At 39.3% G+C, this 26,073-nt stretch overlaps 1 protein-coding gene across 6 annotated transcripts in view; it reads left to right on the top strand.

Moving 5' to 3' along the window:
• Nucleotides 1-26,073, top strand: part of AKAP6 (A-kinase anchoring protein 6) — a 273,748-nt gene that overhangs the window by 98,239 nt on the left and 149,436 nt on the right. For all 6 annotated transcript variants that reach the window (XM_035328142.1, XM_035328137.1, XM_035328139.1 and 3 more), the window contains one exon: nucleotides 15,588-15,710. In XM_035328142.1, coding sequence (XP_035184033.1) covers nucleotides 15,588-15,710 — 123 coding nt within the window. The remainder of the gene's footprint in view (nucleotides 1-15,587; nucleotides 15,711-26,073) is intronic.

Genomic DNA, 26,073 nt, shown 5'->3' with positions numbered 1-26,073 from the left:
AACTGGAAACTTTCTAGAAATTGGTCAAGAATTATTTCTTATCCTCTGGATCTCTGCTAAGAGGAAAGTGTGCTGCAGAACTGAAGATCATGGAAACATAGAATGGTTCAGGTTGGAAGCTTAAAGACTGCAATTAGGTCTCCCTGGAGCCTTCCCTTCTCCAGGCTGAACAGCCCCAGCTCTCTCAGCCTTTCTTCATAGGAGAGGTGCTCCAGTTCTTTGGTCATCTTTGTAGCCCTCCTCTGGACTCGCTCTAACAGGTCCACGTCCTTCTTGTGCTGGATGCCCCATACCTGGACACAGTACACCAGGCATGGCCTCATGAGGGCAGAGACAATCCCCTCCCTTGACCTGCTGGTCACATCTCTTTTGATACAGCCCAGGACACAGTTGGCCTTCTGGGCTGATCGAGAGGGAGAATGCTGAGACTGCATGAGGTGGACTTTCTGCTCTCTCTGTAGCAAAGGACAGGCTGGAAGGTGAGCAGTGGGTGAGGCTGACCACCCTGGAAAGCCTCTAGAGACCCTAGATTTAAAAGGGACACAGGAATGTCTTGAAGAACTGATAGGTATTGACTCTAATATGACCTTAAGATCAACTCCTTTCTATCAGTGCAGAGAAGTGCAGAGACATCCATTATTGTCTGGGATTATTCAGTGCTTACAGTTCTCTCTCAGAGGCAGAGAAAGGCATTCAGGAACCATTAACATAGGTTCAAGCTTCCAGTGATGGCACAATCTTTCCAAACACAGACAAAAGAGTCAAATTGGTATTGGGAAATTACTTTGGGGTATGTATGGTGGTCTAAGAGGAATCCTCTTGTGTTGTTCAGCACTGAATCCTCTATAAATGCTGTTTTACAGGGAGCAGGTATTGGACAGAGGGGCCTTTTTTTTTTTTTTTTTCCAGTTTGAGGTAGCTTCTGAGCAACTGGGTTAATTAGTCATTGTATTGATTTTAGTACTCCTTGAAGTGCCATCATTACCAAAAAGAAAACTGTTGAACTGAAATTTGCATTTTCTAGTATTCCCTTAAATACAGTGTATACAGAGGGGTGAGAAAGACTCTTCATCAGTTTATATTTTCATATAAATTTCCCAGTGTTTTAAAGTCTAGCTGCTCTGTTACATAATACACTTAGGCTCTTGCACGCTGATGTTTTATGTATCCTCTGTGAGGAAGTACAGGATATTCCACAAAGACACGGTATACGGAAGTCGCCATGGTCTGGTCTAAATATTTAATTATTTAAATAATGCATTGCTACTAACTTCCAACTAAATTAGATTCCAGTCTATCTACTGTTGTTAATGCATCATTGCCTTAAAATGTGTACATGCTGAAGATGAGTCAGAGCAGGAGAAATATTCAAGGGTCTAAAGAGGATTAACCTGAGAGGAAAGATCAAGTCCACTTATGTAAGATTATTGCATAACTCTTCAAAATACGTTCATATCCTTTTCTTCTTGTTTATCCTTATGTGTTTCGACAGCAACTGGTTTTCATTCCTCCATCCTTTCCAGTATGCTAGGATCAGGAATGAAACATTAAAGCATGATGACTCTTAAATCATAGTTGTCATCATTAGGCATCAGAGTGAACATGTGGCAAATACAGACAGGAAATTGTCTTTCAGAGGCTTATTTCAGACTGTCTGTAGGCTTACACAGGTTTTTGAAAGTCATTTTGAAAGCAACCAGAAAGGTAAAAAAATGTTTTTTATTTCTTCCTTGCTTTAGGCTTTGGAGTACAGATGATAATCCTTACAAACAGCTGAGCTGTCTTTGGCAAATCAAACTGGCATCTTATCTGAACATTCCCTTGTTGCTAGTAGAGACTTATTTTGAACCCTGATTTCAAGTAGGCCAAATAAGGTTACCAGAATGGGGGCTAGGTTTGCTTCTGGTTTACCTTGGGCAATGTTTGGAAACTCTACAGTGCAGGTTAAACAAGGGAGAACCAATGAGCAAGTGGATTTTTAGTAGTAGATAGTGTAGACATTAAAGTCACAAAAATGTAATTATTTATTTTCACTGCTGATGCCAGCATCTAACATGAGTGTTTCCTTACTGAGCTGTACAACACTAAAGACACATAGGGTCTTTTAAAATGTAAAACTGCGGCACTATGAGCAGCAACTGAACTATAGTAGCTAGCATAAAACTATCTCAGATAAGAACAAACTAAGGTCAACCTCATCTGTGCATTGCAGTGCAAATCTCTCACTTCTCCCACAGAGAACCTTTTTAATTCTGTTCTGTAAACATTTCCAAATTTTGGTGAAAAATAAAAGTAACTCTGAAGTATGGTTTATAGAGGGTGTAAAGGACTGCCCGCTCAGACCACTGGAAAAAGGAAATATTTAAAACAGAAGGTAGATTAATTAGGAGGAAGAAAAAAAAAAAAAGTGGAGGAAGTAATAGTGACAGGATTTCTTTGGAGACTGCAGGTGAACAAAACCTGAGTGCATAACAGGAAGCTAAACTGGGGAATTGGAGGAGTAATAACAGAGTAAAGAAAAGGTGACATCGTAATCACTTCTTGCTCTTGTCATATTTGGAGAATAGTGGCAATCACTACTTTCCCTCTTTTAGTTTTTAAACACAGAAATCTTACTGCAAACTAAGGTCATGGGTCAAAGAATTTAAATATCTCTTGTGAGGTGACAGACTTAACCTCTTTGCACCAATTAGCCTTATTCAATAGGAGATGCTGAATTAAACTTTCTGATTTTGAGGGGAAATCATGGCCATTATATCTTAATTCATGTCAAGGATTTAGCAGAGGTCAATATATTCAGCAGTTACCCAGAAGCAAACAGCGTATGTTTTATTTTAGTAAATAGGAGTGGTTTTTTTCCTTCGAATTGGAAAACTTTTAGAAATAGTGATATATCACCCTCTTGAGGACAAAACTTGTTACTGCACCTATTTTACAGATTATTTTTTTTGTTTCTCAAATGAATCAGACTTGTGTAACTTCATAGTCAGTCGTTAGAAATCCAGAGATTTAATAATTGTAAATTATATCTTTGACCTTCTGAATATAACTCCTTATGAAGATCTTTTTCTTTAGTGTAGGCTCCAACTATTTTTTTTTGTTATGTATTTTATTCCAAAATATTAAAATATTGTTCTGATTTTAAAAAGCAATAGCATGAATATACCTGTCATTAAAGTTCTAAAACATATAAACTGCACTTCCACTTCTACAGATTTTGTGAAATACATTTCAAAAATATACTCTGTCCTCTGCAAATAATAAATGTCTCATTGTGCAAATATAGCTGCCATTTTTATTATTATTTGGAGAACTATACTAACAATATATCAATAAGCAATGTCTAAGCCTACTTTGTGACCATCAGGCCAAGAATATAGTGGCTTTCTTCCTTTATCCATCACTTACTGGCTAACTTACTGGAAATGTTACGTAAAAAATGAAGTTAGCTTTTATTTCAAAGGCACTGCAAATCCTTTTAAATTGATTTTGTACCTTTGGGTGAAGGTCCACAGTTTGCATAATGTAATTCTTCTAATGTGATTTGTTCTTTGGGAAAAGGTAAACTTCTTGCAAGTGCCCAGATAACATTCAAAACTTTAACTGAGATCATGCCATGGGCCCACTCTGTTCAGGCTATGGGCACAGCCATGGTGCATGTATATTGTATGCAGCTTTATGGGAATTAAATGCTGGGGAAGCGAGGTTCATTTCCAGCAACTATGAGATCAAAAAGTAAGGAAACGTTAGGACCAGCTGGGGGAAGTGGGAGAGCGGCTGTGATTGAGTGTCCTCTGGTGCTGCCAGTGCCCGTTCAAGGGGGGGCAGCTGGCCACAGGCAGAGCTGGCAGCTGCACAGGGACGTTCCTCCCCCAGGTCACCGTCTGACACCCCAGTACTTGGGGCGTGCAAACCAAGGAATGATGCTCATCCATAACTGCCTATTTTTCCGAGCAGTATGAAGCTGGAGTCTAATATACTACAGAGGCCATTACATGGTAAAATTGCAAATGAATATTAGTTCATCTTTTGGATGCAATTCAGCTCATAATCAATACATACATTAGCTGTAAAACAATCTGAAAATAAGGTATGTTGCCAACACAACAGTTAAAATAATTATATGAAGAGGCAATGCAGTACTTCCAAGTACCCTTACATCACCATAAGTTGCTTCAACATCAGTAGCTATATTGGCAGCATTTTTAGAAAAAGCGAGTCAGATGACTAACTTCACTGAAAATGAAGATGCTGATTATAGACTCGCACTAACCACAGAGTTTGAATCAAGGTTGCTACACAACAAATATTTCATACTGAAAGAATAGGGACAGTTGTGATCAGGAAGTTTGGTTATAGGTTCATCTATTGAATAAATAAATTTGTACTTAGGAATAACAGATCCTGAAACAACTTCTAAATTTTCTATTATAATTTAGAGTTGCTCACAGTAGACAAAAAAAGGAAATTGGGACCATGTGCATATATCACAGCAATGTGCCCCTGTCCTGTACACAGACCATAGCAACTCATTTTGGTGCCTGGTGTTTTTACCAGTTCCCCTCTAGCCAAGCCACGCTCGCCTCTCCTGTACTGTGCCCAGGGTCCTTCTAGAATCCAAACCCTCTTCCCAGCCACTGCTGCAGGGCCAACCTCCTCCTTTTGGAAATATCTCGCACTACCCTTGTCTCAGGCATATTTGCTGCTTCTGTCCTTCCCTTGGGATGTCTTTGGCTACAAATGTGTGGAGACTCTGTGGTGATAATTTGTCCCTGGATTTACCACCTTAGAGAGACAACAGTTGATGACCTATAAATGTTCACCTCTCTTGGATGATCTCTAGATATGGCAAGTCTTTGACTTAGGGTCACGTGAGGGTATAATCTAAAAATGCCTTAGTTTAAGATATTTGATGCTGTGATACGTATGAGAAACTTAAACTTACCCTGTACTGGAACATGTTTGGGGCACCTGTCTTTATTCACTAGCTGGCCTCTTGGAATTTATGTAAAGGAGAAATGACTCAGAAAGAGTTATTTTAAGGGTAGTGAGAGCTACTGGGAGACATGAACAATATCAAGCATTGCTATTTGTGAATGAACGTATTTTCAGAAACAATGTTCTATGCTGCTAGCACTGACCAGACCATTTGGACGATCATTCAGACGTTTGTACATTACTCAGGGCTCACTCACAGTATCCCATTTGCTGACTGTTCTGCCTTTAAGAGCTTTTGTGTGCCAGTTTTATTCCCAACAGTCCCCCAAAAAATCACTTTTTTTTTTTTTTTTTTTTTATGGTAATGAAATTAAAGGAACTACTTTGTCCTTTGCCTGTATTTCTTACTCCTTTATTTTTTTCTCTGTTCATGCCTCCTTTCCTTATTGCCTGTTCTTCTTTCCTGGTCCTGTCGCATTCTCAGGGTATCCTGGAATCCTTTTGTCCTGGTATCCTTTAACTTTTCATATCAGGTTATCAGGTATCCTTTAACTCTGCTGCTTATATTGTTCACTCCTTAGTTTCAGATTGTTTCCTCGCAAACCTTTTCCCACTCTGCCTCAGAATTTCAGCAGAGCACAGACCAGGGATGCTGAATGAGATGAGTGGTAGAAACCTGCAGGTAGAGATTTACACTGAGGAGGTTTTCTGACAGGGCAGTACTGATTAGAACAGTGGAGGAGTATTTACCTCTTTAACCACTATATCTGTGTCTGCGAAATCCAGTAGTGCTACAACTTATGTGAATAAAAGCGGTGTTTTTTTTATTATTTTTTTTATTATTTATTTTTATTATTTTTTCCAATATTTTTTTCATCATTTTGAGGTGGTGATTTAGGTAGCTGGTAAAATGAAGTTCTTCAGGCGTTCCAAGCCGCCTCCAGCAGGGGGCTGGCTCAGGCTGCCTTCCCGCAGAGCTGCCTTGCAGCCGCGCTCCGGCCCGAGCCTCCCATGGAGCTCAAAAGGTTTGCAATACTGCCCTGCAAAGAACCCAGTTCCCAGTTGTTCTGCATGATAACTTAGGAGGCAGATACGCAGAAGAATTTTCTGTCACCTAAAGTGTGTAGACATATGTAAAAATTTTCCACACAAAGAAAGGTATGCCAATGTACTCATTTGCTTGATTCCCAGGAGTGCTTTGAATCTCACACCACTTTGGAGATGCAGCATTGGCCTCCCCTGTTTTCGCAGCGTGACCTCTCTCCTCACCTGAATGAATGCAGGAAGCCTAAAACCTTATCTGGCTTTCTGGCTGTTAACGTGATGTCTCGGTTACAAAGCATGGCCACATGAGTGTGAGAAAAGATCAGCAGCCATTTTGTATGCCTGGCGTTACTGCCTTCAGAGCAGATGGCATCTCTGGAGGTTTACAACCAATCCATATTGCTGTTAAGTTCATACCAGATGATTCTTTAAATGATGGATGAATCAGAGAGTTTTCCCTTTCCCCTCCCTTCCCTTCACTACTCCTCTCTACTCTGGAACACTTGCAAAGTCACGAAGATGTTGGTCTTTCCTGTGCTGTGACGTGCATTTGTCTGCATAGTTGTCTTGACCTCAAGGCCACACGGAGCTCTGCTGCCCAGCAGTGTCCTCCCAGCCCCCAGATTTTGCTTTTATGGTTGTAGGTGTTCGCTGATCCTTCAAAAGGCTGGGGGAAGTGTTATCAGTGGTGCTGGAAGCTATGTCTAAGAATATACCTCTCAGGAACAGGGCTTGGGAAGAGTTTGGCTTGCTCTTCCTGTGTCTGTCTTTAGCTCTGCCCCAGAGTCGATCTATCGATAGTCTAAATGTCCATTTTTAGATCTTACTTCAGAAGTTTGAAATAGTATTGGAGGCCTCATGGTGGTTCTTCTAAAATTAAAGTAGATCTTCACCTTGAGCAAAGGTAAGACAAGGCATAGGATGAGGAAAGAAAAACATTTGTGGTACCATGGAAAGGTTTGAGTGATCTACAGAGATATATTTAGGAATAGTTCTTAATATTCAGATTAGCATAACCTGCTCTTTGACGTTATTTCTGCTACCACACAACAATCCCATGGGGGAAGTGACATTTTTAGTGCACAGTCAGGTTCCCTGTTTTCAAATGTAGTTGTTTTAAATGGACTGAAAAGTAACATTTTGCATATCCATCTGTATCCCACTTTTTATACCCTTTATGGTTGTGACTCTCTTACATAGAAGGATTTAGGAAACAGAACTTTTTTAAAATCTTTGATGCCATTCCTGCTCTAGTCAGACTGCAGTATGGAAAAATAACTCAGGATTGCTAGTAAAATCTGCAGATATAGTAGTAGACCATAAAGTCTGCAAAAATTAGGGTCAGGAGTATCCTACCAGTGACTTTTAAGGACCAAGCTAGAACTGAGTTAATTTCCAGTGTTTTCCTAGGCTTGTAAGAACTGTGCTTTGTCACTCTCACTCAAGTCTAGTCTCTGGTGACATCTCCCTGAAAAGTTGAGCTATGTCTGACTGGCCGTGCTTGATATAACTCTTGTATTTTTACATATTATTCCTTCTTGTTTTCCAGCATCAGGATGCATAATGGAAGCTCTAAAACAAGTAAAAGTTGTAAACCAGTGAATGTCCTGTGCCATGTTTTTTTATTCTGTAGCTGCATAAATCATAGCCAGTAAGATAGATGTCCATTAGAGAAAATACATTTAATACTCATTTCTAATTCGGTATGTGGTAGATGGGCACAAAACCTAAAGGTGGCACTTGTAAAAGATTTTTACAGTGTAATAGTTGATCTTTAAAAATTCTTAACTGAACAGTATCTAGTAGAAGACTAAGATACGTCTTTACATGAGTATCTGCTGTGAAAAGTCTTTAATATTTATCTTTCCCTCTTTAGAGTGACAAACTCTCATAGTCTGGGGTTATTGAGTAAGTGTGGAACTTCTTAGCCAAAAGCTGCTAAGTTCTGTTTCTAAGCTGTTTGTGAATGAATGTATCCTGAAATGCATATTAAGTATTAGCATCCTCCTGATGAATTTGGTCAGTTCTATATTTTGCAAGGTCATTGTCTGCAGCAAAATCTTGGCAATATCAGACAAAGAATATTTTCCACTGTGGCATCTTAGTTCCTCGGGGATCCCTAACATCTGTACTGCTAATGGTTTTATTGTTGCCTCTGGGTCTAACTCCAATTAAATTGACCGTAGCAGTTTGTTGCAGCCTCATCCTCTTGAGTACCTGGATTTCTTTGACTTACCTTTGCCTATGAAGAAAGTGCACTTTTATCCTTTTGAAAATAAAGTCCGTGGGCAGGAATGAGTTCCTCCTGAGACTAATATGCAAGTCCTTTTGTGGTCAGACAAAGGGTTTTCTTAATGCATTCTGTGATAGAAGAGCCCTTAGAGCCAGCCCATCCTTGTACACAGACCCCTCTGTGAGCTCAGTCTTTTTGTAAATTGGGAACAAACTTTACAACACTGTCTGCTTGCAACAAAATTGGACATTCATTTTTAAGCACACAGCCTCATAACCAATTCTTTTAAGATGAGAACTCCCTTTGTGTAATAAAAGGGAAGGTGGAGAGAAAAAAAGATCTGGGGTAGTGATTTAAAAAGCACCGTTGCCTGGTGCTTCCATACTGAGGTTTGTGGAACACAGTAGACATTGTACAGTCACTCTTAACTACCATAACAGATGAGTTTAGTATGTTTGTATTTAATGGTTTGCCATTTGTGTTTTATTCCATTTTTAATCTTAGTTCAACTCATTAGAAGGGTTTTCTGCTTTCAAATATGCAATGACCAAAAGTGCCTTAAGTATGCCTTAGTACAATAAGCCAGCATGCACGTTAAATGAAAATGTTAGCCTAATAAACTGAACACTGTTAGCACTCCACAGCTTAAAATTACAAGCCAAAAAGTATTGAATTAATGTTCCTACCTGTGCCACACAGAGGCACAATACATCTGGGGAATTTTATCTATAAAAAGCAAAAGCAAAATTTGGCATAGGAAGAGGGTATACATACAGCTTTTCATAATGGTGTTAACAGTTGCATTCTCCAAATTTTATATCATAATTTAGACAGTGTTAATGCTAGCTTCCTGTAGTGCATATACCCATGCATACTATATGCATATAAAGGAATCTTGTATCAAAAATATACAGAAAACATCTAAGATACTGCTGGTATTAGTGCAAAAAAATAAATAAATAAATAAAAGTTGCATTTCTCAGTAGAGTAAAAATTCCATGTTTTCTTCTCTCTCTCTCTCTCTCTCTCTCTTTTTTTTTTTTTTTTTGTAACCATAAATGTACTGTCTCTTAGACTAGAGCTCAAAATTACGGAACTGGGCTTTATTTTGTTTCCATTCTAAATGTGGTCTAATAAAAAGCTGCATTTGAAAAGTGATAGCTGCAGCTAAGATGGAAACTTCCTCCTTTCCCATTCCATTCAATTAATGAAAGCTGAACTTCAAAGTCTAAATGAGATCATTTGAAGTGCTAAAATTATTGAACACCAGAACTGTTTACTTTCCTATCTGACAAAAAAAAAAAAAAAAAAAGAGAGATTGTAATGTAAAAGTAAAATTTGACCACTGAAATGAAGCTAGGAAACTTTAAAGTTCTAATGCAAGAAGCAATGTTCTCTGAGTTGAGAGGCATTTGTGCATAATTTTAAGTGACTCACTTGATAGTCATGCCTTTTTTTTTTTTTCCATGACTGTGACAGTAAAAGCTTTCCTGGGAGGTCTCAGTTGTGTTCTGGTCAGAAAAATGCAATCCAAGGAGAATGTGTCTGAGTAACACCCCTGACAACCTAAGAAAATAAGCAGGTATATCATCAGGGACTGGAGACTTTCTACAGTTTCATAAGCACTCATGTTAGCACTAGTTTTACAGTTGTTCGCAAAAGTTTTGAAGTTGATCAACTGCTTGTTATTTTGCTGGGCTCTTGTACTGGGTCTGAATAAAAAAATTTAGTCTTTTTTTCCGATAGGGGCATCAGCTGTGCCAACAACTCCAGGGAAACTGGCTAGGCCTGGTGGTACCAACGCTCCTTTGACTGACTCATGCGATGGTGATGAGCGTCGGCCTTAGGTCTGCTTCCACAAGCTAGGAAGAGGAAAGTCTGTTGCTAGTTTGTTTCTGGTCTTGGGCCAGAGGTGGGGTGAGCATCTGAAGCTCAGTGGGAAAGTGGAGCAGGGGACTGTGGAAGCTGGAGACGCAGGTGCGAGGAACTCCTGGGCTGTGCCTGGAGAGTCAGCGGCAGGGTGCGGGTAGTGAGCAGGGAGGTTTGCTGAACAGTTGTGAGCAAGGAGGAACGTGCAGATGGGGTCCAGGAAAACAGGCAAAAGAAATTGAGTCAGGCACAAACACTTGCAATGCCTAAGATGACCACTTTCTGTGATCATCTGAAGTATTTAATTTTAATGACACACATTTGGGATAGATAGAATTCACAGTCCTACTAAGTGTAATGAGTTGCATGTGAGATTTGTTCATCTGACCACCTTTGAAGGCCTCACTGCCCTGCTCCAGGGTTTCTTGTGCTGGCAGCAGACCACCACAGCTGTTCTCCCACATGCCCGACACAACCACTCAGCCTAACCCAAGATCCTCTGACTGACTATATGGGCTGTAAGGAGCCCTGTGTAGCACATGGGGGATGTCTATCTTTGGTTAGCCCTTACATTTAACAGAACGAGGGTGGAAGGCACCCTTCCAGGCTCCCCCCTCCTTGGCCTGACATACATGCATGCCTTTGGCTTCTCCTGATCCATCCCTACCCTTTCATGTGACTCATGTCTTACAATTCAAAAAATGTGAGAGTTCTTGTCATTAATGAGGAAGTCTCAGGATCTCTAGTTAAATCTTTTGTTAATTAATCCTTTAACTTTATAGGACAAATGAATTAAGTATATTTTCATTTTGTAAGACCGCCAGCACCAAAGTAGAGACACTGAGTTATAACCGTTTTTCTCACAGTTCTTACAATTGTCTTTCTTCTTCATTCTTATCCATCCAGAGCAAATAGAATTAGACCACAAAAAATAACTTCGTACATGCCAAATTTCAAATTAAGCCATTTTTGCTCTAGCTGTGTTCAGGGATGTGTGATTAGAACTTTTTCCTCTCCCTAGGAAAATCTGTAAAATTGTCGTAAAACAAAATGAAAAGCTGAATGATTTAATGGTGAATGTTTTAAAATTTCTGCACAGGGAATGGGAGAAGCTTTATCATTATTTGCAAACTTTACTACAGAAGTTGCTACAAATCATCCAGTATGCAACATTTTATTTTTTTTTCCTGTACTAAACAGCACAGAATAAGAATAGCATTATGCTGTGTCATGTAGGGGCTTAAGTTTTTTTAATAACATCTAGCTTGCTAGCAGAGTACAAAACTATTACTTTTGCAAAACTGAACCAGCTGGTCAAAAGGCAAAGACTGGATTATACTGGAGCTCCATTTTTCTGTTCTGTTCTCCTTTTTTCTCCCTGAGGAATTCTTGTATAGTAATTTCTAGCTTCAGTGTGGATGACTATGGGCTTTTGACTTCCAAGAAGCTGTGATGGAAAATGCAAGCTTAATTTTCTTTTACCAAAGCATCAGTTGGGTAGATTTTACAGTATTTCATTATAAGCACGATAGTGTCTAGATCAGACACTTAATTGGTATAAATCAGCAAAACTATACTGAAGTTTATACTGATTGAAACTCTTCCACACCTTAAGATTGTTGAAGGAAAATACATATATGTAAGCGCAAACAGAAAAAGCAGGAAAGTAAGAAGTGTCTAGGAAGGGATGTGAAGTCGTTTCTTGTGCATCTGTATAAAATGAAGGAAACTGAAAAATATTCTGTATTTGTTATAATTTGTCATCCTATAAGTTTCCTTTACTGAGTACTCAGTTTGGATTCAGGATTGCGTATTAGGTCTTATCCTTTGTTTTGATAGAAGTAATGCTGTACCCTATTTTTAAGCATAGTTTTATGCTCTGTCAGAGTCTCACAGTAGATTCTCTCTATTGCAAGGCTGTTTTCTCCCTATTACTTTTTAAGACTCATTTTATCTATATCTTTTGTTGAAAACGTGTATATTCTGGGAAATGTCCTAAATGACGAGAAAAGCAACTATGTCATGTAATTTGAGTCACTATGTACGTGGGCATTGTTGATTATTCTCCATTCCAACTAATAAGGCCATGAAGGACGCCAGTTGCTCAATCCGTGGAGTGGCCCTTCTGTAGGGGTTAAGTTATGTTTTGGGCTCCCCTTTCTGTTCATGAGACTTGAGGAGAGCAGAGACATGGCTTTGTATGTCTGACAGGGCTACTTGGCCCATCGGTACGGCAGGTGCTCCTTCTCTGGGTGCCAGGCAGCGTGTGGCCTCCCGCCTTTGGCTGGCTGAGCTGACAGCTGAGTTGGTGGAGGCAGAATCGTTTGTGTCAGATACAGGCTGATGGTGAGGGCTGGTTTGGATCTCAGAGCCTGCAGATAGCCTTCTGTGGACAGAAGTCAAAGGGGAGAAGGGAGAGTTCAGCAGAATGAGCAAAGTGTAGGGTCGCTCATCTCTCCACAGCTGCTGCATTCGATTATATTCACACAGGTTTTGATTTCTAGTCTGGAGCTGCCTTCCAGGCAGGGATGAGTCATGGGGCTGGTGGTCGGATGATAGAGGTGGCATCGGGCTATGAGAATAAGCTGGAATCATAGGCACTGCTATGAAAACACCACCACCACCACCAAAAAGCAAGCAAACAAAAATAACCAAAACTGATCGGAGCACGGTTTGATCTGTCGGCATCCACTGGGCTTAAAGCACGCCGCCCGCGGTTCTGCCGCAAAGGGCTGCTCGGGCTCCCGGGAGGGCGCTGCGGGGCCCTGGGCCACCCGCAGCCGGGCCGGGGCCGGGGCCGGGGCGCCCCTCGGGTGCAGCGGCCGGGCCGGGCCGGTCCATGCCGGCAGGTGGCGCTGCGGGCCCAGGCACGGCGGGCGGGCGGCGCTCCTTCAGCCGGCGGCCCCGCGCGGCCCGGCCCGACCTTCTTTCCCCTCCGATATTTTCAGATGTGCAGATGTGTTCTTTCGAACTCTTTCAATAAAATTTTATAACGGTGTTAAGGAAAAGGAATAAAAATAGCAGAGTGCCGCGAGCGGCGCTGCCGGGCAGGAGAAAAGTCCCCGCGGCAGGGAGGGAGCGGGGCTGCGCTCCCGCCTCCCCGCCCGGCGGGAGCCTTGTGCCCGGCCTCCATGGCGGACCGGGGGCCGCCCCTCAGCGTGGTTCCCTGTGAGGCCGTGCCCGCATTTCTTACAGGGCCCTGCGGGCTTTCCCTGCACGGCACCGCGGCCTGCCGGGGTCCCCGGCCTGTCCCGGGCCCTGTGGCTCGGTGGCAGCCAGAGGCCTGCACAGCGCTGGCAAAAGGGCCCAGGATGCTGGCGCTTGAGTGTTTCCAAACACGGGTGTAAAATATGCTCTGAAACACGACTGGTTTTGTGATAAGGCAGAAGTAACCCCACTGCCGATAGCTGCATTTGGTACTTGTGCAAGCCTGCAGTGTTTCAGAGCACCCTTTTGAAGGCATACAGACATCATGTACGGCGGGCAGATGTTATACGTGTCTGTCTTTGTAAAATACAAGACGCGTGTACAAGAGAGAGCCTTTCTTCATTTTTTTTCGTGTGCTTACCATATCACCTTGTCTCTCAAGGACAGTACATTGCTAAAATGCAGGCAGAGATTTATTGGAGGGACTAGAAGGACTTTACTCCTCCCTGTCAGCTCACTTCTCCCACTCCTCTGCCAGTTTGGCATCTCTTAACACTCTGCTACGAGCTGGAAAAAAGGAAGCAATGCTGTGTAAGGAGTCAAGGGAACATGTTGTCCCTTACCCATTCCCCACTCTGTCCTACAGCGTGACATGAGGAACATCGTCCTTATGCCATGACCTGAAGTGGGAGAGGAGATGCAGCTACCTTCATTGCTTGCCTCAGAGGAGACACCCATGATCTCAGTTGCCTGAGGTCAGGGTTGTGTCTTCTGTCTTGTTCCCCCATTGTAGAATGTCCCAGTAATAGTGAAAATTGTTGAACGACAGTTTATTTCCTTATAGTGATTTCGGATATGGTGGGTTCTATAGAGAGAGTTGGCAATAGACTCATTCTCATTCTGAGCGCTCATAGTGACTCATCAAAGATATAATGATAATTAAAACAAGGCCTTCAGAGTGCCCAGTGAGTGCTGACATATCTACAGTGTGCATATCTACAGTGTGCACTGGAGCATCCTGCCAGAGGACTGCCACTTGAGCCTTAAGGCAGGGGATGACTAGTGGACACTGCTTCTTGGCACACTGTTGGACCAATATGGCTGTACTACTGTGAGTTCTAAAGGATGTTCAGCTCTGCTTGACCTGTTTATTTATTTATTTTTTATTTATTTTTTAAACTATTGTACTTCTTTATATAACACAGCTGTTCCCCCAAAGCCCTAACTCCTGTTTCTATCTCAGTTTGAATTCCGGTTTCATGTGCCGCTTTGGAGAAGGGGATTTGGGGTCCTAAGTGACTCAGGAATCTTTGAAAGTTTTACTATTAGCTTCATTTTAGCTATCTGAATGGCCTAATAATTACCAGAAATCATTCCATAAATAAAGCAATAAGAGTGAGGTACTGTGTATACTGAATTGTTGACCAACCAGAAATTAAAATTCACACCAGACTCTAGAATTCAGTCAATAGCTAATAATATAACCTGCATTACACATAACTTAATCCAGTTTTAGGATGCTTGTAATAGATGGACATTCCTCTTCAGAGTTAATTTTCAGGCTGCCTATAAACATCACGGTCAGTTTATTCCATTTACTCTCTTGCTTTGCAGTGAATAAGACTTCAGTAAAATTATCTCTACTCAGTATGTGCCTATAGTATCATCCAATCATGTAAATTCAGGGGCACTATTTTTAATCAGACAATATAATTGGTACTAATCTTGCAATAAATGGTGCTCCTGAGAAGCAGGAGCTCCTGTCTTCTCAGGAGCACCATCTGTGTGGCTCATATGCAATCAGCGATATTTATATTAAATGCTATATATTCTGCCTCACCTACTGTTTGATTTTGTCTCTCAGAGTCTCAACCCAGGGATCAAAACAGGAATCACAAGACCCAAGTTCTGACAAGTAGTTTCTTCCCTCAATCTAACAATGTATATCTTGTTAATGCAGCTTTGTTCAGTACTTTTTTCAACCAAAAGTGCTCATGCTACACTCGGTCTCCCCAGTGCAAGGTCTTCAGATCAATGGTCATTGTAATCTATATGCAGCTTCACATATACCCCCCTTCTAAAACCTTGCTGTTTTTTCCATTTCATCGCAGTCGTATGGATTTTACATTGTCCTGTCCCAAAATGTCACCTTATATTATCCCCCCAAAACACTGTTCTGCTCCTCATTTATTAGAAGGCTACTTGCTGTTTTTTTTTCCTTGTATGCTTGTAAAAGGCAAATGTTTACCATACAATATTCTCTTAGCATTAAAAAAAAATAGAGCATACATGTTCAGATTGCCATTTTACTAACAAATATGCTTCTCTTGTTCTCTCTTTTTTCTTATCTGGTAAGGGGTTTGTAAGCAAGCTGGATGAATTCATTCACTGGTTAAATGAAGCCATGGAAACAACAGAGAATTGGACTCCTCCTAAAGCGGAGACAGACAGCCTTAAACTGTACCTGGAGACACACTTGGTAGGACAAGATTATACTGTGATTGCTATCAGTAATTGAAGTGTTCTGCTGTGCTTTTTATTTGATTATTATTTTTTAATTACTAGTGTTCATCTATATTTTAATGTAAGATTTGCAGCATTGCAGTTTATTTTAATGAAAACACCAACAAATTATTCCTGTATTTGAAATATATACTGATTGCTTTTTAAAAACTAAATTAAAAGCCAAATTTACATTGCAATTCAAAAATTATCTCCAAAAATGAAAGAAAATTCTGATAGCAAAAAGAGAAAGAATATGTATATATATTTTTTTCTGTGGATAATTCTAGGGTTTTTACAATGTTATAACATTAAGAAAGCTTCCCTACTAGAAAGGAGATCTTATTCTCTTCCCCACAGTTTTAATATAGCACAGAGTCATGTAAATAAAATATTTGAAATCATTATTTCAATCATTTTACTTGATATGCTTTTCTGTCATGTAATTAATACAACTATCACTAACCTTGTTCTTGTGCAAAAAGCTAAAACATTGGGTGGAAGTAGAAAACACTTGGATGAATAATCTTCAGAATATATTACAGGCTAGAATTAGAGATTGAGAAATATTTGATAAACATCATGATGCTTACGCTGAATTCTTCCAAGAACTGCTTCTGTTTATGAGGAGGTGAACAAAGACCTGAATTAAACCAAATATTATGTCCTCAAAACCAACATGTTATGCTATAGGTAGAGAATAGAGATCAGTGTATGCTGTTCAATGGATAAGTAAATGACTGTATCTGGCAAGAAGGGAAAAATAAAAAAAAATAAAAAAAAAAAAGAATAGAAAATTAAGAATATCCCTCTGCCCAAATCTTAGGCTCTTGCCAAAGTAAGTTGTAAGAAGTGATGAGTACTATTTGTAGCCAATGAGCTAGAAACTGTAGCTGGATAAAACAATGCATTAGGTGAACCTGCATCAGAGAACCAAACACCCCAAGCTTGTTTTCATTGCCATTGTGTGATAATCTGATGGTGAGAAATTGCTTGACAGTCCCAGGAAGTCACGCGATGCATTACAGGAAAAACTGTCATCCTACTCCCTACTGTAGTACTGGAGTGACCATTATTAAATTAATCATTTAAACATAAGCTAACCCTGTGCAACATTAGAACCTAATGGAAACCTGTTTTCAGAATTTCAGCTGTATGGCAAACTCTTTTGTGTGTTTTGTTCTTAAACATTTTTATTGTAGCAGTGCCTATGGACAGCAACTAGATTAAGTGCACATAAGCTATAAAATACGAGGACTTTGCAGTCTTGCCTTACATTGCAGATTTTAGAATGTTTGGCAGAGAGTCTGGATTTTTGTCTTGTACTGCATATATTTACTCATATGTGCTAATGTGGATTCCCATTATGTTTGCAGGTGCTCTGAAAATACAGAGTAGATAGTGATATCAGACCTCTGAAGAGGCAGTGGTGATTTCAATTTGTTTTCCCCTTACAACGTGAAACTTTTGGAAACATGAATTTTTGAGTAAAATAGTAATTTTCAGTTCTGAGTGGATAAAAAGAAACATATACCTGTGCTGTCCCAGGAACCTGACAAATCACTGGCACCAGTAATGCTCAGGTTCTTTTTCCTCTCCATCCATGTGGAGGAGAGCAGTAGCTCTTTTGCTGCAAATTGCTTCCAACTTTGGGAGGTGAGGCCAAAACCATCTAACTTGTTGACTGGAATATGGACTGGTAGCCCTCAGCCTGGCTCTGGTTCATTGCTAAGGGTAGTCAGAATAAATGAGTATGTGGATACTTGCACAACTCCAATTTCCCTTGTAGGTACTTAGTTTCCCAGCTGTACACTGTATTATATCTGCTGATAATTATATTAATTTGTGGTAAGGAAATCTTTTTTTCTAATTGCGGGAGTGTACCTGAGATGTTACGTGATTTGGGATTACCATTTTTTGAAACAAGGTGGATATTCGGGGTGTGTGTGTGTGTGTGTTTTTTTCTTTATTTCTGTGAAGAACTAAAATGTCTAAAGAACAGCCAATTTCAATTCGATGATACAATTATTTTTATGGCATATGCTATCATTCGTTTCTACACAGCAGAATTGAATTATTAAAATTATTAAAATTAGAGCATTTTTATAGTGGGAAGATAGAGTTATTTGTGTTAATTAGATTGTCAACTTTTCAGTGGCATTTGTCTGACAGAAATCCTAATCTGTGTTTAAACAGAAGTATGTGAACTTCAATTCACATTAAGCTCAATGTTAAAATTTCCCTAGACTGAGCATTGAAAGACAACACTGATCAAGGTCTCTGGGAGAATACTTATACTAATTTTCTTCTTTTGCCAGTTATACGGGTAGTCACCCTAAACTGAGATTGGGTGAACTAAAAGGAGCTTAATATTAAATAAATAAATAAGTAAGTTTAGGTTTCAGGCTCATGAGTTCGTAGTACAGACACCCGAAGCAAACTAACCTGAAAAAGGAAAGGAAGTATGTTGGTTATTTTCTACAAATCGCATCTGCAGTAGCGAATCTCGTAACTATTATTCGTCACTGGTGCAGATTTTCTGGTCGTAGAAAGAGTGAAAACTCAGTGTAGATTAGTATTTTTATTTTTATTAGTAGAGACAAGGCCTTAGCCCTTGGCAGAAATTATCAATTTCACCACCTGTGATATTGTTTTGTTGGAAGTATGTTACAATAACAAAATTAGTGCCATAAAGAGAGAATATTTTGCATTCATGAATAAAATCTCTGCTGTCTAAGAAAAGGAAATAAGGGACAGGAAAACAGAAGAATGTACTTGTTCCTTTTCTTATTATTGGCTGGGAAAAGTTTGGCAGAGGAGACAAGGACAAAGCTGTGAATGTCCTACAAAAGTTCTGGTGTGTAAAATTATTGATTGTCATTTTAGGGTCCCAATGAAAGTGATTGGTAAAGGATTAAATCTAAAATTTTCTTGTCGCTCAGCCTTGCTTTTTTACATCTTTGCCACTTTGAGAAATGGTGTGATGTAGACACTTCAAGGTAGCATGTTTACTGAAAACAAAAAACACCCACCCCCCCCGCCCCCCAACACTAATTTACTGGAATCTATGCATAAGATGATGTTCACATGAGGAGCCAAATCTCTCGAACAGGATGGCAATGCAAGTTTCTGTTACAAGTGTCCTTGTAATGACATCTTCAGCTTAAATTGCTAGGCCTCCCCAGACTCATGTTCTAGTTAATTCTTGTGTATGGCCTGGCAAGATTGTCCATCCCGGATGTTAATCAGTGCTCTGAAGCATACATGTAGTGATTATCTATTGGCCGTGGCCCAGCAAGAGCTGCCTGCAGGATTCCTTGGGACCGTGTGAAGGTCCCACCCGGAGAGCTCCTGAAACAATTAGTAGAGCATTTTGTTGTGAAGGTGGCAAGGCACTCAGGCAGTTGCCGCTTCTCAAGGTGGTCAGTTATCCCCAATCTGCCCATTATCTCATCTGTGCAGACACAAATTGGGGAGTTCCTGGGCCACCCAGGGAGTTAACAGCTAAGCGCACTGCGTCCGCACACAGGCACAGCCCCAATACCCAGGTACACCACAGTTATAATTATTAACCATAGGACAAAATGGAATTTCATTCTTACTGCAGTTACAACTTGAACTCCACAGAATTTCCCGCAACGAGTCCCCGTACAGTTGAGCATCAATTTTTCTACAAAATGAAGGGTAGGCTACATCTAGGATGAGATGTGCCAAAACAGATGATCTTCAACTTGGAGCATAGCTTTCATTTCAGAAGTTCAGATGGCATTGCTGTTCTTTAAAAAAAAAAAAAAAATTCTTCTTAAGATATGAGAGTTTTGAGAGTTGTATTATCTAAAGGAAAATGGAATAGAAAATTTCCTGTGTCCAATAGAAATGTTTCTGGCCACATCATGGCTCAGCACTTTCTTAGCTGTAAACAGCAAACACGTTCATACAGAAAATAGGTTGTATTTTCACCCTTAAGAAATTGTGTTGGTAATGTTACGATGCTTCTGTGATTCATTGTGGTAACTGATCATCCGTTTGTAACAAGTGTGCTACGTCTGAAAAAAAAATCATTCTTATCTCCCTGGAAAATATTATTTTCTGGAAAATGTCAGTTTATAGAAGTATTAAATACCTGTTCTCATTGAAAGTAAGGTTACATACACATGCCTTGGGCTAATCTATGGGCTGTCTTTGTGGTAGCATGGTAACAGTGATTTTACTGAAGATTCAAGATTCTGAAAGGACTAAGTTATGTACAATGCTTTTGCTGGATGGGCATTTCCTTCCAATGTCCATTGCAGCCAATTTAGATTTTTTCCTCAAAATATACAATAATATGTGTAGGATGATCATGATAAAGACTCTGAGCACCATGACTGGAGTAATCTCTTGCTTCCCTAAGGATTTTGCTTTAAATCAGTTTAGCCTGTCGTTAGTTTCAGTTTCTGAGTTTTATACTGTTATCGTGAAAGATATTTTGTGTATGCATCAGTTCCTGAATGTTTGTCGTTTTATATAGGAAGCAGTCTGCAGAATGTACTATTCAGAGGTATAAATTGAAACCAGCAGTTTTCAAATAACATAACCAAATAAAAGGAATTAATAGGAAGGCAGAAATCAACCTTAAAGGGAATACATGTATATTTTCAGTTGTAGTATTCCGCTTACAAAATCTGGAAACCAAATAACATCTGTGTAAATCTTCCTGGTTTTTGAGGTAAAGCGCCTGAGAACTTCAGAACAAAATGTTGCTGTCATTTGATGCACTCCATGGTACCTGTGGTACAGTCTGCAGCCAGAGTGTGTACAATTGCTGACAGTGGGAAAAATATAGGTTTCTAAAAACAATTTTGACTGTTCTTTTGAACTACACTTTCCTGTGACTTTTTGGTGACTTACTGAGAAAGAAAAAATACACTAAGAAAATCCAGGTATATGTTCTGTTACTCGCGGTACTGTTGTGCTGACCAATACAGAAATACTGCACTTGATCTAAAACTGTTTCCTGTAAGGTAATGCAATGAAGAACTGACACACATCTTTTCTTTGTAAGAAGTGGGTGTTTTTTATCCTCCCAGCACCACAGAAATAGGAGGTCTCTTATGATGGAGTTCTGTTATTACTATGTGTATTTCTCATGAAGGAAGGGACTCTCCATTTGCTGTTGTCCCATACCATTGCTACCAGCTCTTACCACACAGTCCCACTCAGGAGCAAACCAGTTTCATTTTTGCACTGCTTTGTGCAAACCAGAAGCATAAGCAAAAATTCCTCAATAATTTTCCCAGAGACTGAATGGCTTGAATACTGTTAAGAGTACCAAAAAAAAAAAAAAAAAAAAAAAAAAAAAAAAAAAAAAGATACTGCATCTACTTGTTTTTTTGATTGGTTCAAACCTCCCCAGGACTCCTTTGCTTCTCTTTACTACCAACCAAAATGTACATAGTTGTGCATAGGAATGGAATAGGATGCTATAATAAAAGTTAGCACTGTTGGTTGGGCCTGTCTGTAACACATTGGTTGTGTTATAAATTGCACATACAGAGCACAAAAAGTACCCTATCTGAGAGGAGTGGATTTTCAAATTAAAATATTCGTGTTCTTGTTTATGTATCTATCTGAATTACATATTTATGGATCAGAGGATGTACTCCACAGGAGACCATCCCAGCTTTCCTAGTTCTGAGAGCTTGGACCCTCTGAGTGAAGGGTCCAAGAGCAAAACTTGTAAGGCTGTTTGACTCTGTCCACTTCTGCATGGTGGTTGAGAAAAATAACTGCTGAAGCTGACAACCTGGCAAGATATGGATCTACAACTGTTTCTGGGCAGAGGAGGCATTAAACCAGGGACAAAGAAGCATATTAGGATGTCATCATAAAGTAAATTCTTCTACTGAAGGAGAAGGGAAAATTATAATGTCAAAAATATAAACTCTATCATTTGTGATGATTTTGAATTCTTTTGATCCGTGTGTAGAAATATAGTGTATGAACAAGTTTAATCTATGTCTGGATTTTTTTTTTTAATTCATGATGCTTGACGTTTGAAAAACTTAGAATGTTATTTTCACCACTATCAAGTATGCTATTAAGCTAAGAATGTTTGCTTTGGAAGAGGGAGTGATGAGATCCTTGAAACTGTTCTTTTACATAGAAGAATGTAGAGGGTATTTTGTTCCTCAGAGTGTGTATTAAATGTCTGATGTACCTTTGTTAGAAAACGAGTCCAAACGCATTCATAGAGCACGTGAAAACCCAGCTCATTCAGACTTTGGGAAATGGTAACATTCATTTGCAATTGTAGGTGAAGCTGGCCCAGGCAGGGTGGCTTGATTTGGTAGTGTTACAAATATTCCCCCCATTAAGACTCACCACCTAAAATTGTGAACCCCATGGGTATCCTAAAACATAGGTTCTGAAAGCTTGAACTATGAAAGTTAGGGATTCAAGGGGGTCCATTGTGTCCCTGGCCTGCAGAAGAAATTGTTTGCATTCAAGGGTTCAGAGCCTATAATAATATAATGAAATAAAACTACCCTTATACAGTGTTTTAAACTAACTTGATCAGTGAAAAAGTATTTCATCGAAGTTCTGACTTAAAAGCTTTATAGCAATTGTAGAATAATCAGTCTTGGAATGACAACTTGATAATGGTCTTTAAAATTAATTTATCAATGTAACAACTTTTGAAACACCTTTAGGAAAAAAAAACTTTGATTTGAAAGTAATGTTTATTTTATTAATAAACTGCATAATGATTAGGTAGGAACTCTGTTAGTTGTAATTTATGTCTATTAAAATGTGTGCTGTAACTTGTAATTCTAGTATGCTGGTATCATCAGTGTAGATGTAGTCTGTAAATTGTTTTTGAAAACGGAATTCAATTTATTTTTTTTTCTGAGATTGGAAATCATTAAAACAATATAAGGCCAGGATCTCAAAGGACAAACAAGCACACTTTTTTAAACAAGCACACAACATTTAAAGTATATTCTCTTTCACCTACCTGCCAAGAGCTATGGTCTGCTCCTGTGGGTTCTGTGCTGTGTTTCTCAAAGGCATAGTGTCATTTATACTTTATGCACTGGAAATAATACAGTTGTTCTCTGTGTTTTGGCATTTGCAATGCCAAAGCCTTCAATAGAAATATAGAAACTTCAGAGCATGAATGGAGGTTGTGATTGGTATTTTTTTCTCTTTGGTTCTGCTATGAATTTGTTTTTCATTTCTTAATTCTACAGATGTTTTGGGTTAATAATTTGTGATATCACATAGTTTATTAGATATATTTGACTCGGGAGGCATTTTAGGTGAATCATTAAGTTGTATAAAACCTTACATCTGCAGATATATAAAAAGCAAATTATATCTGCCTTATATTCCCCTGAAATTTTAATAGAACTAAAATCCTTCAAGGATTTTTCTAAAACTACGTAGTGTTACTTAGTGCCAATGTGTGCTTTTCAGTCTGTAAGTTTAAATTTATTTTTAAATAATACATGGATATTTTTTTCTCTTAGTAACTCCACATTTACAAAGGCCGCTATGCCCCCATACATTTATCTTTGGGTCAGAAAACTCTTCTCATGTTTGGCTATTTTTTCATGTGGAAGAGCAAAATAATAGAGACATATTTTGGCTAGATAGTTTTCCAGGGGTGGTAGGTCTCCAGGAGGGAAAGGTGTGCTTAGAAATTTGTAAGATCAGCAGTCATATGTCATCATGACAGCAAAGGAAGTCAGAAGACTGACTTTTGCAGGCTATTTCCTGAATATCTCTAGAAGACTAGAAGTTATCAAGACCAGTTATCCATGGTGGACTGGATGTGCAGTTCACCATGCTTATGGTAATTTAGCAGTTGTTCTTTGCATAATCCTTTTGTCCATGGGCTTCCCTGCCTGTGTTTCCATCCCTTGTTTGTTGATAATAAACAAACTATGACTTGATTTAGGGAGCCTCAAGTTAACATTTTTTAACAATGTGTAATGTGTAAAGAGACAGTTTCAAAGAGAAATTTGTGTTGTGAAACTCACAAAGATTAGAGTTGGCAGCAGAAAAAATTGCATGAGCTTAAAATAGGGAATATCTGCAAAAATAGCTACTATGATTTCTAAACTAAATCTGCAAAATAGGTTTCTTGGAGAGCTGGGATAACTGTCCTTTTTTTCCACATCTAAAACTGTGCATTCAAACCTTGGCTAAGTTGCCTAAGAGGTGACAAATTCAAGGAGGAAGGAGAAACAACAGTTGGGGGTCTTAAGGTATTTCATGTTGAGGAAAACTATTTTATTCATGTTTAAGAGGTAACGAAGGGGCAAAACATTGGCCACCTAATACTGGAATGGCAGAGGCTGTGAAAGAGGAAAGGGGTGAGGTGGCTGCACAGAAGTGTAAGTTACTACTGGACTACCGGGGGTAGAACCTGCCTCTTTGTATTTGTTATCCGGCCAGTCACAAATTCTATGGCATGTGAAAGAGCTAGGCTGCTGTATTGTCAGCCCAATACATTGCAGTCCTCACTCCTCCATTTCTATCCAGTCGAGATTTAAAGGTCTCAAGGGATCAGGGCTTTCACTGTTTCCCTTAGGAGATTATAATGCAATCTAATAGATCTAACTTTCAAGGGAAATTTCCCTTGTATTTATCTTAAATTTTCTCTCTCTTAATTTAATTCCATTAGTCCCATCTACTATGCCCTCTTACGCTGTACTATGCTAAAAAGTATTCTTTCTGCTTGCTGTTCAGAGTAGAATCAGAGAATCATAGAATATCCTGAGTTGGAAGGGACCCCCAAGGATCGAGTCCAGCTCCTGGCTCCACACGATTTACATTCATGTAAATGGATAATGAAGATCAAGAGGAAGGAACATGATTTAGTCAGGGTTATTTATTTCTCATGATCATCTGCCATTTCCACCTTTAAAGACATTTTGCTTGCTTTCCACTGAAGTCCCACCAGTTTCTCTCTATAAATGTGGTTGGGCCTCCCAGGGAAAAAGTACGTTTAGGACAAGTGAAAGTTGGAGAAAACGTATCAGTGAGTCAAAGGTAAAATCATTCCAGGGGATGCCATAATTATTGCATAATGAGCATTTTGACATGCTGGTACTTAAATAGTTCTTCTGTTGCCATGAAGTTAGGTAGTATTTATATAGCTTCAAGCTCCGTATGCATTGGACAGAACAGCTCAGGTTTACTTCACTGTTCACAGCTCAAGTGTTATTAGAAGTCCTGTAATACTAATGAAGTATCTCAGATGTCTGTAGAAAGGTGTTGCACCTTAACCATTTTTTCCAATAAGCAGTGACAAAGATCTGTAAAAGTCAGTTACAGGGATTATGTATGTGGGTATGTTAGTTTATTCTCCAAAGGGAGCGTTAACGTTGGTTTGCATTGTATAGCCATTGACGCAAGGTCTTTCAATGTTAGAATTTTTATTTCTATTTTTTAAATTAAAAAAGCTACATTCTTATCCAAAATATTTGTTCAACTGTACTTACATATATAAATCCATATCTTAGTGCTATTGTGGTTTTCTCAAAAAATACAGATGATTGTTACGAAATCCTAAATGAAGCTTTCTATTTCAAATTCTTGAAAATCAAGATCATTCTAATCATCTGTATCATTGCTCTAAAAAAAGACTGCTTTAGTGATGTTTTTCTCAAATGTATTTAAACTTATAAAAATGAACCTCAAGAACCTCAGTGGTACCCCAGTAGCCCACACATGTTAGTAGTATGCTTGACTTGGCAATTTCACTTAGTACAGTGTCTTGATCTGGCAATAGGTGTAAACTGCTGTATCATTTGAACTATTCTACATCTATGGTGTAGCTTCACATGATACCTAGTCAATTACATGTCTTTCAGAGACACAATTTACACAAGAAATACTTAGTTGGACACATCATGAATTAAAAAAGCACATACTTGTACGAAGGGGAACACCTCTGGGAACAAGAATATTTAATGATTGACTGTCCTTACTGAAGATACGAATAGGTCAAGACCCAGGCTGTGTTTTTACCAAATTACAGGGATTTGTTAAGAACAGAGGGTTGAGCAGAGAAAGATTGCATTTCAGAGCCCAGTATGTACATATTGTAGGATACCGGTACAACAGAGTTTTTCCAAATTTAAGTATCTTCAGGTAGAAAATAAATCCTCAGGGGAACTTGAATAAATATTTTTTCAAATGCTTTTTTTTTCTTGTCCACAGTTGTACAGACAAACTGTTAGGGAGAGATGTGGATTTGTTGGAAAGGCACGCTTTCTGAGAACAGCTGCATTTCATATAGCATTGAAGAAGGGGGGGGGGGGGGGGGGGGGGGGGGGGGGGGGGGGGGG

This window comes from Oxyura jamaicensis, chromosome 5 (genome assembly GCF_011077185.1).
Source record: "Oxyura jamaicensis isolate SHBP4307 breed ruddy duck chromosome 5, BPBGC_Ojam_1.0, whole genome shotgun sequence".
Taxonomy (NCBI): domain Eukaryota; kingdom Metazoa; phylum Chordata; class Aves; order Anseriformes; family Anatidae; genus Oxyura; species Oxyura jamaicensis.
This window is presented reverse-complemented; position numbering and strand designations above follow the sequence as displayed.